General features: G+C 35.9%; 1 protein-coding gene across 2 annotated transcripts in view; it reads left to right on the top strand.

Annotated features, from left to right (window-relative positions):
• Window positions 1–17,619, top strand: part of Pfdn1 (prefoldin subunit 1) — a 51,866-nt gene that overhangs the window by 14,448 nt on the left and 19,799 nt on the right. For both annotated transcript variants that reach the window (XM_090404125.1, XM_090404126.1), the window contains exon 3: window positions 7,670–7,754. In XM_090404125.1, the coding sequence (XP_090260251.1) occupies window positions 7,670–7,754 (85 nt within the window). The remainder of the gene's footprint in view (window positions 1–7,669; window positions 7,755–17,619) is intronic.

Below are 17,619 nucleotides of genomic sequence, written 5' to 3'. Positions count from 1 at the left end.
AAAATCATACCCATGCTCACTGATCAACAGATTACTTTCTTAACAAACGGTTTCAGTGAGACATTCATTAACAGTGTATTCAGCAGTTATAGGATTCCTGCCTTTACTGTATATGAATAATTCCAAGAGGAATTACTCATATTCTGTATGTTAAAGGCATATCTTCATGTATTGTTAGAATTATAAAGTCTCTCAGTATTTATGTACTGACTGAAAAATCTCTGTCTTTTTGTCTTTGCCAAAAGACAAGCTTCCTCCACTTAGCTTTCTAGACATCTGCCAAATTCCTTTGCTCTTGTGGCCCATCTTATTGGACGGTCTTAAAGATATGCTTTTTCATTCCATCATGAAGTACATAAAACTTATATCGAGTGTCATATACCTGAAGCAATTATCTTGCTTTGCTGAACATGGCATTCCTACTCAGCACAGTCCTTGGGGGGGGGGGGGATCCTACATAAAAGCAGTTCCTTATGGAACATCTGTAACAGAATGTTATTATATTATCTAAACTTAAATGTGGATATTTAGAAGGATGCTCAAAATCCCATGGACAGAAAAGGTGAAGAATGAAGAGGTACTGAGAAGAATAAATAAAAATCGACATTTCTTCTTTTCACAATATTGAATAATTCTCAATATAGGCAGTCCTCGGTTTACGCCGCAGTTCTGTTCCTGAAAAAATGGGCGTAAACTGAATCGGCGTAAAACGAACCCAATTTTAATAGGAGGTATGAAGTTATGTTCCGTACAGTCAAAACATATGCACATGAAGTTGTGTAACATTATTATATTTAAAGCTTTGATAATACATACATATATATTTATTAAAATAAAATTATTAATAACGAAAACAAAACAAAATTATATACAAAAAATATGAAACTTCAAAAAGATATTACATATTTCTATGTTGAAGTATCTGGTTATTTCGGATCACCTGCATTTTTTTTAAAAAAAAAAGTATCCAGTGTTAACTGCCTAGAATTTCTTTTTTCTTTCTTTAAGGAATTCAGAGTAAGGTTGAATAGATGCAATTACACTCCTTTTTGCGTTCGCACTCCGTTCCCAATCGTAGTCCATTTCGCAGAGTTCATTAGTCAATGTCTCTATGCTTGCAAGTATACACTGTCATTCGGCCGTTTTCATATCTCTCGGAGGACCTTCTTCATTTTCTTTCTCTTCCTTTGGATGTTGACTTAATTGTTCGGCTTATTCTTTTAAGTCTTAATTGGAAGTTTATCATGGCTCTCTAAGACTTCTGTCACATCTTCAGCTGTAATGTCATACAATCCCACCTCTCGCACAAGCTTGGTAACATCTTCAATAACATTTTTCTCTTGCTCTAATTCCTTGAAGTTGTGCATAAATGCTGGAAGAAGTTTTCGCCATGCTCCTTTTAAACACTTTGCTGACACGTCGTTCCAAGCTGCCTCGATGTTGTTAATGCCCTTCAAAATATCAAATGACAGCCAATAGTCTTTAATAGTTTTTCCTGAAGTGTCTAAGACTTTTGCCATTTCGTAAATGTTATACAGAGGTAATAGGCTTAGAAGATTGATATAATCCCCTGATCCATCGGTTGCAAAAGCGATGTTGTGTTTGGGGGCATGTAAACAACCTTGACATCCAATGGTGTTCTTACTTCAGCAAGGTTTTGAGGATGTCCAGGGGCATTATCCAAGAGAAGCAATGCCTTGGCTGGCAAATCATTTTCTTTACAGAAGCAAAGCACAGTAGGACAAAAATAATTTGTGTACTAATCTATAAAAACGTCTTGTGTAACCCAAGCTTTCTTGTTCCATTTCCAATAGACTGGCAGCATGGCTTTTAGACCTTTGAAGTTGCATGGTGTCTGTGAATGGTACACCAACATTGGTTTAAGCTTCAAAGTTCCAGAGACATTTGCACCCAACAAAAGCGAAAGTCGATCTTTTGCAGCTTTAAAACCTGGAGCGGAATGTTCTTTACAGGAAATGAAGGTGCGTGATGGCAATTTTTTCCAGTAGAGCCCAGTCTCATCTACATTAAAAATGAGATCAGGAGGATAACTTCCTTGTTCTACACAGTCTTGAAATTCTTTAGGTAAAGCAGCCGTTGCCGCAACATCTGCACTTGCTCCCTCACCACATAATTTGCCACTGTGGCACTTACTTTGAGACTTAGATCCCATGAACCAACTTTTGCTTCCTAAAAATGTTTCTTTGCCTCCATCTGTCTTTTTAAGATCCTCAAAAATTGTTTTTGCTTTCTCAGTTATAACAGCCTGCATCAGAGGAATGTTTTCTGATTCAAGTCATCCACCCATAATGATAATAATTTTTCCATTTTTTCACGAAGTTTACCCCTGCTATAATGTACATGTTTTGCAAGTGCTGCCATAGATTGTTGTGCAGACTGTTTTATTCTATCTGTATTTTTCATAATCGTAGTAACAGTCGATGGAGGTAAGTTCATACTTCTACAGATATTAGCACATGTCTGCCCATCTTCCATTCTTCGAATCATCTCCATCTTCTTTTCAAGTGTGATTGATTTCTGTGCCTTAACACCAAGTTCTGCTAATTTTTCTGCACTTCTATTATCAGACATGGTATGTAATTACATACTTTATCAATTTAAATACATAGTATGGAAAAAAAATTTAAATAGAACAATTAGGTAGATTCAACATTAAAACTAGGTTTGATACATATATGTCGTAGTAGCTCGGTAAACACTCAAACACTAGAGTGCCTGCTAGCGTCGTTTCTCAGTCAACCACACTACAGTAAGAAAGCACGTGCAGGCAACCGCCGTTATTGTGAATCGGCGTAAATTGAACAGGTGTAAACCGAGGGCTGCCTGTAGTGTGAACCTGCCTACTTAGCAAATCTAATGAGAAACCATAAATATAACATTGAGAATGATTGGTGACTAGTGAAGTACGTCAGGGTTTGGTACTAGGGCCACTACTCATTGATTTGTATATCGGTGACATAGGGAAAGATTTAAGAGGGGATACTTAGTTGTTTGCTGATGATGCAAAACTGGGGAGAGAGAGCAATAGTTGATAATGGTGATGTAGATATCCTGCAGGATGATTTAAATAAATTGGCATTGGTCTCAAAGGGTAATGATTGTCAATTTAATGTTGCAAAATGTAAGGTTATGCATTTCGGGTTGAAAAGGTTGCATACAGTGTATCATATTGATGGTATTGGTTTGCAGGAAATTGATGAGGCTAGTGACTTTGGGATAATGGTGAACAAAGAGTTAGTTCAGAGGGTATATTGCAAAAGTTGATAAAATAGCTCAGTGAATTACTTGGATGTTGAAAAAACATGCTAGTAATTCACTAACAAGTAAAGATAAGGAATTTATTATCCCTCTTTATGAGACTGATTTGGCCACATCTTGGCTACTGTGCACAGATTTGGTCACCTCCTGGTCCCTAAGAAACTGAAAAGATTCAGAGTTGAGTGACCAAAGTGATGACAGGTCTGTGGAATGTTCCCTACGAAGATAGGTTTAAGGTTTGTGGGTTACAAAGTTTAGTTGATAGGTGGAAAAGAGGGAACATGATAGAAACACATTAAAGGAGTTTTATAAAATTGATGCAAGTGAAAAATGAGAAATTATTATTATTACTACATGACAACTCCAGGGAGTCCAGTGACTCATCGAGGGAGGTCACCTACTCTTCAACTCCCTCTCTACGCCACTCAGTTCACCAACTACAATGAACCGCAACTACAGTCATCATCTACACCACTGCCACCTACCACTACCACTAGTATTTTCACAGACAATCACAAACATCCATGCCACAGCAGGATTCGAACACACAGCCTTTTGGCTGGAGAGCAGATACACTAACCACTCAGCCAACCAGGCCGGCGTCAGAGAACTAGGGGACATCCATGAAGTCGTGTAAGAGTGTGGTTAGTAGAGGTGTGGACTAGATTTTTTGCATGGAGAGTGGTGAGTGGAATGGATTGCCATAATTGGTTGTTAGTTCCCTGACAGTGAATGGATTCAAGGAGAGGTATGATAGGATTTGTGTGTATGATGGTTGATTTGGGTCTGAGTCTCTGGACTCCATGGAGATGCCATAAATAATAACTCCAGGTGGGACTAGAAGGTAAAATCAATGTAAAAAGAAAACCTAGAAGAAAATATCATGACTAGACAACATAAACTGGACTAAACTGAACACAGCTCTTAATCAGAGTCACTAAAAACAGAAGTAAATTTGCAAAGGTAGTCACTGAACTCCGTTATGAAATAGCACTTAAAGAAGAAGAAACTTAAATAGATCTGATGGACTACATTTCTTTCTTTCTTATGGGAGATAGCACACTTTCACTCTGCTAATCTTTCCTAATTTTTTTAAATTAGGAATTTATTGACTGTTTATTATCTTACTAAAGCTATTGTGGTGCTTTTTAGAACTGTTTATTCATGTTATGTTCCATTTTTTAGCTGTACCAGAGATGTATTTGAAATGGGTGAAAATTTTAAATTAAATATTTAATTTGTAAGTTACTTCATTCTTTAATTTCTGCAATAAAATCCATCTAACTAGAGTCCCAAAATAACTTGCATATGCACAGATTAAATTCTTATGATTGCAATTTACTGTCTAGCATTGAGATATGTTTAATATTGTGCTACTTGAAAATTTTTTTTTTATTTATTTATTTTTTTTTTTTGTCATTCTTGTCCTGTGAAATGTCACTCTTTAGGTATGCTGCTATTGCTTGTAGGTAGTTCACTGTAAATAGCTAATATAGTGGGCCTTGGTATATATGGTACTTCAAAATAATGTTGGTTCACAAGAGAAAAAAAAAACATTTAAGTAATAAAAAAAAAAAAAAGAAGGAAATTTTTCCCCTAGAGAAATAAAAAGATTTTGCAGAAATCAAATATTTAAGGAATTTTAGCTAGATTTCATTGAGAACTGTAATGATTGTGAAGTGTGATTGAGTACATTGTTGTAACAACAAAAAAAATTTCACATTTGACATCTGTAGACACTGTGTGGGTCACTGCCGTACCTCACACAGTTTTGACAACGATGTCTTCTGCTAGAATAAGTGGTAGGGTCGCAGATTCCCTTTCCACACAAAGTTTGTAGGACAATCACAAACATCCATGCCCACGGCGGGATTCGAACCCGCAGCCTGTTGGCTGGAGAGCTCACACACTAACCACTTGGCCAACCAGGCCATGAACTTTATTTGTTAAGGTTAATCTGACAATCTTTTATAGATGTAAAAATGGATAAGGCTAGTGAACCAGCTTTTATCACTCATCCATTAGTTAGCTGATCTCATATGGAAGTGGCAGTGTTTAAGGCATTGATTAGAAGATCTTGAACCTTGTAATGTTTCACCACTGCAAAGTTTTGTGAGAGGAGAAGGAATTGAGTGTGCTATCTTCAGAACTGTGAATTTGAGGACAGTAAGAGAATTAATTTACATATATGAGGAAGGGGATGGATGAAAATGTAGAACCCTGTAGTACTTCCAGGAAATCTGAAGTAAATAACAAAGAGTGGAAGGTTGCTCATAAGATGTTGGTTTGCTAAGTAGGACTTCTATGCCAGATTCAATCCAGATGCCTTGGAAAGTGTCAAGAATGACTATATTGAAATCATGGAATCAATATTGGTGGACCTCCAGGTAGTAAAAAGATTTTTTTTTATTGGCTTTCTCCATTATTTTAGAGAAAACTAAGCTGAGAGTGAAAGGACAACGGTTTGCTGGTAGACCTATCTTCCATCTTTTTTTTTTTTGAATAGACTGAATATATTGGTCTCTTCTGTGACGAATGTTAGATATCACATAAGCATGAAAAAGTGTTGAGATATATAGGATGGGTTTTATATTATCAAGAGCACAACTTTTCAGCAAAAATTTGTGGAGCAGGGGTACCAACAGGATGACAGTCATTGCTATTTAAGCTACTCAAGATTCTTCAGAGGTCTTTCTGGTGAATAACCAGAGATTGAACATTCAGTGTACTGTTTATGGCATCAAAGGAAGTGATTTATCTAGGTCATCTCAATATACAGGTCAGAAGAGAAGTGATTCAGGAAGTTTACGTTATGTTTGGATGATGGCTGGAAGGCCCAATTGTGATTTGGGTATGAGGCAAATTTTTGCATTCTGTTGTTTCACAGGCAGTTATATTTGTGATTTCAATTTGTTGATGGTTTTATGTTTTGCAAGCTACATTGTAGACTGTGTGTAAAGCTGGTTTTTTTTTTTGTCATAAACAGTTTGATATAAGCTGAAATTTTTTTTACTGGACTGTCTTGACATTGGAAAATCAAGATCGGGATAGTGCAAAGGGATTTTTGACTAAATAGAGAATGAAAGACTTCCATTCCACCAATTCAATCAGCAAGATCAAGAGAGTGGAAATAGTCATCTTACCGCGGGAAAGTAAAATAGAAATTCATAGAGGCCATCTCATTTGACCCTATTGTAGTGGCAAAAGAACATGAGACCAGCATGTGACTGAGAGAATATGAATGTTCCATATAAAAGGAAGCTTGGACAAGGTTATTGGTCTGAGTTACATAGAGGAGAGTTGACATCTGTGATGTAAAAGATAATAGTTAAGGGAAAGTTAAGTGATTTGGTAAGTAAAGGGATATATGATTTATGCTTGATTATCAAGACAGCAAATAGTTTGATTTCAACTTGGTAAGTGGAATTAGAAAAGAAAAGCCATTTGGAGTTGTGAACATTTATAGACCCCAAGGAAAATTCTCATTATTTGGGTTGGACTATAAAAACTTAGTGATAAAAATTCAAAAACAGGTTGGAGTGGTTATCAAAAGTTGGAGAGAGCAGTAGATAGCAAATGACAACAGGGCAAGGTAATTTTGAACCAGAGATGATGAAAAATATGGCATACTCTGGCATTCTCTGCTAGAAGAGTCCAGAGTGCACAAATGAACAAGTATCATTTGTTTTTGTAGCCAAGTTGTACACTTTGGAATAAGAGGTCATGTCTTGGATATCTGTAAGCAGCAGGAGACATCAACTGGCATAGGCATCAATTTGTACATCAGCCTACCTGCCCATGTTAGAGATGTGTGAATGTGGGATGACTAGAAGCTAGAGGCCTTATCCCCCCCTTGTTGGTGGGGGACAGAACTGAAGATCATCACCCACTAAGCCAGATTGTGGTGTTTCATTACACATTGAGTTATCCACCACCTTAACTAAGAAATAACTGTTCTATATCTAGTAGTGATGGGGTTTATGGAAGTCAAGTGTATTTATTTATTTATTTATTTTGCTCATTCTTTGAATACTAGTCTCCATATTTGAGAGAGAGAGCAAAATGTAAAGAATAGTGCTTTGTGGGAGCAGTTAGTAGCAAAAAAAGATATTAAGTAGTTCCTTGAACAGCTAGTTTGTAGCTCTTAGCTATAACAAGCTTTTTTTTTTGTTTGAGCCTAATACATAAAAATAAAATTGGGATATAATTGAACAGTGCATCACAACCAAAATCTTTTGTCTATAACTTTACACGACTTAAAAAAAAAAATTTTTCTCCCAATAGTCGACAGTTTTATTCTTTATAAATGTATATAATAATAAAATGTCATATTCCATATATCCTGACTAACTGAATGATCTGTTTTTTTGTGTTATTCCATTTTATTTAGGTTTATTTTGACTGATAGTGCAGAAATAAAATCTAGTCTTCAGACTAAAGTTAAAACTTCAGAAGAAAAGATAAAAAATTTAGAGGTAAAGATTTATATATATATATTGTATGTAGTTGCTATTATTGAAGATAGTGCTTTCTTACAAGAGATATTTGTGCTAACTGAGGATTCAAAGTTCATAAGTATTAGAATTGAGTATATAATTTATTCCAAAAAGAGTGGAAAGAACTCAATGGACACCATAGTGTGAGGAAGAATCAGCCATGGCACCCACCTTAATACAATTTAGGACCTCCTTTTGCTGCGATGACTGCAACAATCCCTCAGGCATACTTTCGACAAGTGCATGATAGTGATCATTGGGAATTTTGGACTATTCTTTTTGTAGGCACATAACGACGTTCTAGGTTATGTAAACGTTCCTTGATCTCGCCCAACACTTCAGTTCATCCCACAGATGTTCAATAGGGTTTAGATCAGGGCTCTGTGATGGCCAGTCGAGTGTGATTATGTTCATGTTGACAAACTACAGTTACAGCAGAAGCCTTATGACATGTGCATTGTCCTGCTGAAAGAGACAATGGTCACTTCCGTAGAAACACCACAAAGTAGAAAGCATTGCATTGTCCAAAATGTTCAGTGTTCCTTGCACCACAAACAGAGGTCCGGGGTCAAACCAGGAAAAACAGGACCATACCATCACACTGCCACCTTTGAATTTTCATAGTTGGGGTTACACACTCTGCTCAGGCATACTTTCGACAAGTGCATGATAGTGATCATTGGGAATTTTGGACTATTCTTTTTGTAGGCACATAACGACGTTCTAGGTTATGTAAACGTCCCTTGATCTCGCCCAACACTTCAGTTCATCCCACAGATGTTCAATAGGGTTTAGATCAGGGCTCTGTGATGGCCAGTCGAGTGTGGTTATGTTCATGTTCACAAACTACAGTTACAGCAGAAGCCTTATGACATGTGCATTGTCCTGCTGAAAGAGACAATGGTCACTTCCGTAGAAACACCACAAAGTAGAAAGCATTGCATTGTCCAAAATGTTCAGTGTTCCTTGCACCACAAACAGAGGTCCGGGGTCAAACCAGGAAAAACAGGACCATACCATCACACTGCCACCTTTGAATTTTCATAGTTGGGGTTACACACTCTGGTAAGAGACATTCACTGGGCATCACCCACACCTGTATTTGCTTGGTACATAGCTTTCTAAGCTTTCACATCCTACTGTACATACTTTGCACCATTGAAGATGACACTGCGTGCGTTGGTTTGGGTAATGTGAGGCTTGCATGTTGCAGTCCTACCATTGAAACCCACATTGTCAGCATTGGTTCTGAATGCCTTTGTACAGTTTCGTGTTCCAGTCAATGTCCAGAACTCTGCTTTCAACATATTGGCTGACATATTATCCTTCATAGCACTCTACCATCATGTTCGGTGAGTATGGCAGGTTATTCACTGCAGCACTTGCAGTTGACTCCCTGTGCTTCCATCTCAGTATGGTATCACTTATTGTTGACCTTGGATGACCAATTTGTCAACAGCTTTCCAAACAGATAGGTCTGCAACATGGCATCCTATCACAATGCCTCTTTCCAACTCTCAGTTCCCTTCTCATGGCCATTTCACCCAGACATAGTTCTACTAACTTGGTAGCACCATATTTCTCCAATTTATGCTGGCTACAGAAGTCAACAGACACTCCCATGGGCAAGGCATCATGCCACATGACTTAAATGGCATGATGCCTTGCCCATGGGAGTGTCTGTTGACTTCTTTCCAAGCTGTGTGTGCGTGTGCGTATGTATGCACACACAATAGCGAGCAAACAAATTAATCTGAACATTCACATTTTAAAGAAAAAATTTATTTTGCAAGAAAATAAGTACAAAAATTAAACTCCAACTTTACCTAATAATTTATGTTCCTAATAAGTTCATTAATTCAGTTAGGCATGGACTCTACCAACCTAGAACACATTTTTCTTATTTCTGCATCTTAAAACCATACTTTAATAATGGATTGTATTCAGTGGATTGTAACAAACAAGCAGTGATGACAGCACAGTGATAAAAAACACTGACCAGGCATATTTAATTTTCCATCTTTTCTAACTATGGTGCCTAAATTGCTGAAATATCATACTGTGTTCCATAGGTTCTCCTTTGAGAATGTAATTCATGTTTTCTGTCTTTGCCTGTTTTCATAGTTATTGCTAATTTTTATGCCAAATTTTTTACAGCAGTCATTCAACTAAATAATCCCAGACTCGCATGAGATTTATTTAGCAGAATTAAATCATCTACATAAAGCAAAGAGCTGAGATTAACATTTTCAGTTTTGATATCAGGTTTAATGTTGTTTTCCTTCATAATATGATTTATAGGTTATGATTCACAGCGGAGAAAGTGTGCAACTTGGTCTTACACCTGACTACATCAAAAGTTAGATGGATCTTTACATCAAAAGATCCATCTTTTTGCATCTCTTTCACTCCTAGCTACTGACAGCTTAAATGGATTATGTATATTCTGTACAATGAACTTTGTTTCAGGCGCAAACTTAATTGTTTGCATACTTGGGATTAGGTGCTAAAATAACCAAGCATATAAAATTGCTTGGTTATCCTAATATACAATATACCCAAGTTAAAAATTTATTCCCATCAATATCTCCTCCAGAGATTTTTATTAAAACTTAATACACCTTGTTGCAACTTATATAGGTAAAGTTGATAAGGCTTTGTATTACTAAAACCTTGGTATTTAGGGTCTAGCTACTCACTGAGGAGACCTCAAAAAAGGTTGAAACCGGTCTGGGTAGTGACCCAACCCATAATGCATTGCAGTATACATCTTCTAGTGAGATGTGCTTTACATAATGGGAAAATACTAAGAATAGTGATCAAAGCTTTACCCACCTTTACAATGAGTTGCCCTGGTGTTGTACCATCTTTAGACTTGAACTTTGTTTCAGGCGCAAACTTAATTGTTTGCATACTTGGGATTAGGTGCTAAAATAACCAAGCATATAAAATTGCTTGGTTATCCTAATATATATATATATATATATATATATATATAAGGGGAAAAAAAAATGATGGTACAACACGACAAAATTTCATGCCGGCTAGGCGTCGCCCGGTTAAACAAGGCCCCCGTTGTTTTCGCCAGGGAATCAGGGTGAACAGCGAAACGTCAGCTACTGGAACAAATCTGAAAACAAACCCCAACCCAACATCACCAGAGTTAAAGATCGGTACTATCAACGTAAGAAGCCTGAATGGCAAAGAAATGGAGCTAGCTGAGGAATTAGATAAGTACCAGATTGACATAATAGGGGTTACTGAAACAAAAAAGACCAAAATTGGTGAGATCTTTCTGAGCAATAAATACAAAATGTTATATTCAGGCAATGACAATCAAGGAAAAGAAGGAGTAGCCATAGTATTCAACACAAAATATGAGGCTAATCTTCTTGAATGGCAGTCAGTCTCAAGTAGAGTAATGTGGGCAAATATGAGTGGGGAACTGGACAATGAGACTTATTTGTGCCTATGGTCTCACAGAAGGTTCTACTAAGGTAGAAGTGGAGGAATTTTTTGAGGCTTTAGAAAAAGCAACTGACACAATGAAAAAGGAAAAGTTGGTCCATGTTGGGGATCTAAATAGCAAAGTAGAAAATGATTGTGAGACATACAAAAATATTTTGGGAAAATTTGGAGAAAAGAGCAAAGCTAATAATAATGGCAAATATCTGTTGGATTTCTGCTCAGGACATGCACTGGTTATTACTAACACCATGTTCCAACATAAAAATGTCCACAAATTCACATGGAGAGAAGAGGCTAGGAATAAGAAAAGTCTCATTGACTATGTTATTGTTGATAGTGATGTTTTCTCCCTGGTTCAGGACACCAGAGTGTACAGAGGATTTGAAATTGGAAGTGATCACTATTTAGTCTTGAGCAGGATAAAATTGAATTTCATATTGAAAAGAATAACATGTAAGAAAGTTTTAAAGCGAATAAAAGATGAGCAGCTCTCAGATGTGAACTGTAGACTAAAATACAGAAAGATTATTGAAAAGCAATTGAAAGAGTTTGAGAACAGGAATCAAACCTTGGAGATTCAGTGGCAAACTCTGAAGAAAACATTGATTGATTCTGCCAGAGAGGCATGTGGTGAGGTTGTGTGCAAGGATAAAAAAATCAGAACTCCCTGGTGGACACAGGAAGTTAAAGAGGCAGTGAAGGAAAAGAAGAAAGCATATCAAAAGTTCCTGGCAAATAAGTCAGCTTTTACTCTTACAGAATACAGAAACAAATGTAAGAAAATGGAAACACTGTGTAAAACTAGCTAAACAAAAGTCATGGGAGGACTTTGGCAAGAATATAGAAAATAAATATCAAGAAGGTGGCAAAATATTCTGGAGGTTGTTGAAGAAGCTTAGGAATGGAGGAAAGAGTGCTGTAAAAGGAATTAGAGATGATAAAGGTGACATGAAAACAGGAGAAAAAGATATCCTTGAAGTATGGAGTAATTACTTTGAAAAACTGCTAAATGAAACAAGCAGTGATGACAGCACAGTGATAAAAAAACACTGACCAGGCATGCAGTCAGGAATACATATCCATACTTGAAGTAGATAAAGCCATCAAAGGCTTGAAATGTGGAAAGGCAGCAGGAGTAGATGATATTCGACCAGAAATGCTGAAGTATGGTGGTATAAGAGTCTTACAGTGGCTGCACTGCATAGTTCAGAAAGCCTGGACAGAGGGACGAATTCCCGATGATTGGAGTAGAGCTCTCATAGTACCCATATATAAAAAGGGAAATAAAACTGAATGTGAGAATTACAGAGGTATTTCCCTACTGAGTGTTCCTGGCAAGATCTATGCAAGGAAACGGTTGAGAAGAATTGTGGAAGAAAAGCTTGGTGAAGAACAAGCTGGATTCAGCCAAATAGAGGCTGTCAGGATCAGATCTTCACTTTACGACAAATAGTCGAGAAAGCATGGGAATATAACAAAGATCTGTATTTAAGTTTTGTCGATCTGGAAAAGGCATATGACAAGGTACCAAGAGAGAAGCTATTCAATACGCTGCAGTTATATGGTGTCAATGGGGCATTATATCAAGCAATACTTAGTCTTTATTTGAGTTGTGAGTCAGCAGTTAGAATTGAAGGAAGTACAGGAAGATGGTTTAATGTTAAATCTGGTGTGAGACAAGGATGTACATTATCCCCTCTGTTATTCATTATCTATATGGATCACATTATGAAGGAATGTGGTATTAAACCTGATATCAAAATTGGAGATGTTAATGTCAGCTCTTTGCTTTATGCGGATGATGTTATACTTCTAAATAAATCCGCTACAAGTCTGCAAGATTCTCTGACTAAATTGAATAGCTGTTGTAATAGATATGGTATGAAGATCAGCAATAAAAAGACAAAGACAATGAAAATAGGCAGAATCATTGAAAATATCAACTGTGTTGTGAATGGAGAACCTGTGGAACAAGTAAAACATTTCAGCTACTTAGGCACAATTTTTACTGAAGATGGTAAACTAAATATAGAAATAGACAACAGAATCAGCAAAGCTTGTATGGTAGGAAGTCAGTTGAATAAATTCATATGGAATAAGAGAGAAATTAGTCGGAACACTAAATTAGCTGTATACAAGACTGTGTTCAAACCAATTTTAACTTATGGATCTGAGAGCTGGGTCAGAAGTAAAACACTTGACCAAAGACTAGAGACCGCAGATATGAGAGTCCTGAGAAAGATTAGAGGCATGAACAGATGGCATCAATGGCAATATCATATTAAAAATGAGGATATTAGGAAAGAACTTGACATTGTCAGCATCCAGGAATGCGTTAGCAGAGCTAATCTCAGATGGTATGGTCACTTAAATAGAATGGGAGAGGAAAGATTAGCAAAACAAGTGTTCTCTGCCAGGTTGGCAGGAAAACGACCCACAGGAAGACCAAGATATAGGTGGATTGATACGGTACAAAGTACCTTAGACGATAGAAATATAAGATCTGATAATGTTGGAGTCTTGACAAGTAACATACTGATTTGGAGGAAAATTGTAGATAGGAAGTTAGTAATGATGTAATTTTTTCATGTAGTGCTGTCTTATCCTGTACACCCCTTGAGGGTACATGGCAGGAATTTGATGATGATGATATATATATATATGTGTGTGTGTGTGTGTGTTGATGCTACTATAAGATCTTTATCTATTCTGATCATCCAGAATTGGATCTTTTGATTAGTACTTCTGAATTATGCTGTATGAAGAGGAGTAATAAACTCCTTATCTCTACTTGACAGGCTATTTCTTAACATCCAAGTGATGCTTCTGATTGGGTTCCTCTAGGGTAGGAGTCGGAAACCTTTTTGAACCAAATAGCCATTCCACCAAAAAAATTAATTGAAACAAAATTTTGGGAGCTGCAAGTTCAATTCGATTTTTTCTGGTGACTCAAAGTTGCAGTTAGTTCAAACTTAGGTAAATTTGATTTTAATTCAGTACTTCCAGATATCAAATACCACTTTTATGTTTGCATATAAATTTTTTATATGTTCAATAAATAAAACAACATTAAGTTTGATTAAGTTTTTAATCACAAAACATGTTTAAGTAAGTATAATATTGCAAAAAGAATTAGTCCGAACAAAAATACAATATTATGTACTTTAATAGATATTTGATTGTTTTAATTTAAAATTCATTAATAAGACTTTTGATTTTGCATCTTCTCAGCCAATTTACTTAAATCTGGATTGTATGTTGTGCACTTTAATAGTAATTCTACTTACAAACTTTCATCAGTCAATTTGTTCCTATACTTATTTTTAATGTAATTCATTGAAGAGAAAAATTGTTCGCAATTGTACGTTGAACCGAAAAGCATCAAAACCCCAAAAGCAAATCGCCTGGCATTTGAATAATTAGTTGGGAAAGAATTCCAGCATTTAAATATAATTTCCTGTGCTATTTCTTCCATACTTTCCTCATTTTCTTCAATTTGTGCTACCATTTCCTGAAGTTTTTGTACTCAAATGCTTTTATTCTGAATTTCCAGACGCTCCATTTGTAGTTCTGCAATTGACATTCTGGGAAAAGCTTCAATATCTATTAATTTTAAATTGCAATTTAACGGATGTAATATAAATTTCATCATCTCTGATGTTTTTTAAAATCCTGAAACCTGCTGTAAATGAATGTAAAATTACAGTAATCATTTCAACGAATATTTTGCAATCAACTTTTTTTTTATTTAAATTCAATCTATAATATTTTAGATTTTCAAAATATATAAATTTTTCTTGAGTAACATCTTTGAAAAACGTTGAGAGTTTATTTTTCACTTGGTTAGACTATAATGAGTTTAGTTTAATCCTTTATCCAAGTGTGAGCAAACAAAGTTTGCGCCTGAAAGTGTCGTCAGGACTGGGGTAAGGTAGTACACCACCAGGCAACCCATTGCAAAGGTGGAGAAAGCTCTCATCACTCCTATCTCAGTATTTCCCATAATGCAAAGCACATCTCCCTGTGGATATGTATAATGCATTAAGGCAAAACCCACTACCCATACCGGTTTCGACCTTTATTGAGGTCTCGTCAGTGGGAGCCAGGCCCAGTAGTGGAGACACCAAGGCAGAAGCAATGAGAGGTCATCCCAACCTATAGGAGTTGCCAAAGGGTGTATAACCTTATTATTAAATTATTCCGGATTCAGAGAAAGATGTTGAGAGTTTATTTTTCACTTGGTTAGACTATAATGAGTTTAGTTTAATCCTTTATCCAAGTGTGAGCAACAAAGTTTGCCTTAATGCATAGCATTACACATCTGCAGGGTTTTCCCTTAATGCATTATACATATCCACAGGGAGATGTGCTTTGCATTATGGGAGATACTGATATAGGAGTGATGAGAGCTTTCTCCACCTTTGCAACAGTTGCCTGGTGTTGTACTACCTTACTCCAGGCCTGAAGACACTTTCAGGCACAAACTTTGTTTGCTCACACTTGGATAAAGGATTAAACTAAACTCATTATCTTCGAAAAACACTCTTAGTTTCTGTTCAAAGGTAAGTACTTCCTCTAGTAATTGTAAGGCTGTATTTCCCTTCCCTTGCAACTTCAAATTTAGCTTATTAAAATGTTCTGTCATATCAAGCAAAAAACAAAAATTTTGTATCCATTCGGGATTACTGAGAAGTTCCACATGATTTATGTGTGTGTTCCACATGTCACTAAATCTTTATGTTGACTACCTAGTTCCTCTAAAAATGTGTCATAAAGTCTGTGATTCAATGCCTGAAATTGGATGAAATTGATCATTAGCACAACAACATCCATCACTCTTTCTAGTTGTGGTAATAATCCCAAATAATTTGCTGCTAAAGCTTCTTGATGCAAAATGCAATGAAAATGGAATAACTCCATGTGGAATATGAGTGGAGAATAATTTAACAAACCCTTATTTTTCGCAATCGTAGAAGGCGTGCCATCCGTCGCAATTCATACTATATTATTAATATTTATATTTTTATTCTGTAAACTTGTTAGGTTTTCTGAAATATTGTGACCTGTAGTGTGTACTTTAAGTGTTAGCAGATCAAGAAGTTCTTCTTGAATACCGGAAGATGTGATATATTTAACCATCACGCAGCATTGTGCCATATCATCGGAAATATCATTTGATTCATCAACCGCAATAGACATAAAATCGGCAGATTAATATCCATAATTTGCATATTTGAAACTTTGCAGAAATTGTTACAATCTGTTCCTTGACAGTTCTAGCCGAAAGAGGTAAATCTTAAATTTTTTTATGTATCTCGCCCTTATTTTTCATATCCTTAAATAGAATTTCAGAAACATTATACATGCAATTTTTTAGAAATTCACCATCAGTAAAAGGTTTTCCCGCTTTGCTCTTTCAAGGGATAACAAAAAACTTGCTTCAGTAGTATTCGACGAAGATTTCGTTCAAGTTGAAATTTTCTTTGCTGAAGCAATGTTTTCTTTTGTAATTCTTCAAGAGCTTTTTTTCTATTATCACTCTCAGGATATTTGATACTGAAGTCTAAATTTTTTCCTTGAAAATGTCGTTTGACATTACTGGATTTGTTATTTTGATGTCGTAGATGGCAAATTAAATATTGCTGATTTGCATTTACTTCTATAAATGCGAATTTCTCTATCCACATTTTATTGAATCCTCTGTTTTCTTCGATTATTTTTCTTTTTCTTGAACTCATATTAGCAGGGTTATTATCACAAATTTACCTGCAAGTGAAAACACAAATTCAACATAATAAAAATTAATTTTTGCATAACATTACCTGACATTAAATGAAACACAAACACCCGTTTAGTACCACAATAAATAAGTTAACTAACAGAATATTTATTTTGACAGTTAAAATCCATATGTATCTAAAAACCGTGGTGTTTTGAGAGGACAGCTGATCAATTAGTTCAGATTTTCAGCATGGTGCTAGTTACCTTAGGCAGAGTTAACATTTAGTGGTATTTCAAATGTAACGTAGTTGTCAGTTATTCATGTCATAAAATTTCATGCGTAACACACGTCACATGCAGAATATCTAGCACCACGAACAGACTGTATCAAAAAACAATATTTAGTTCCTATTAATTATGTATCTTTTAATTCAATATAAAAGAGAGCCGGACTTTGTTCAACCAAGAGCTGCATGCAGCTCCGGAGCTGCCAATTCCCGACCCCTGCTCTAGGATATTTTCAACCATGGTATCGCTGCTTATTTCATTTCATAATCTTTGAAAGTAATTACTCCAGATATCTATAATATCTTTCTTTCAGTTTTTATACCATGTTTATCATCTGTGATTTTATAACACTCTTTCTAAATGTTAT

The sequence above is a fragment of the Typopeltis vanoorti genome, chromosome 14 (genome assembly GCF_054136105.1).
Source record: "Typopeltis vanoorti isolate ZY-2024b chromosome 14, IOZ_Tvanoo_1.0, whole genome shotgun sequence".
NCBI classification, from domain to species: domain Eukaryota; kingdom Metazoa; phylum Arthropoda; class Arachnida; order Uropygi; family Thelyphonidae; genus Typopeltis; species Typopeltis vanoorti.
Note: the sequence above shows the minus strand (reverse complement) of the source record. Positions and strands in the feature narration are given on the sequence as shown.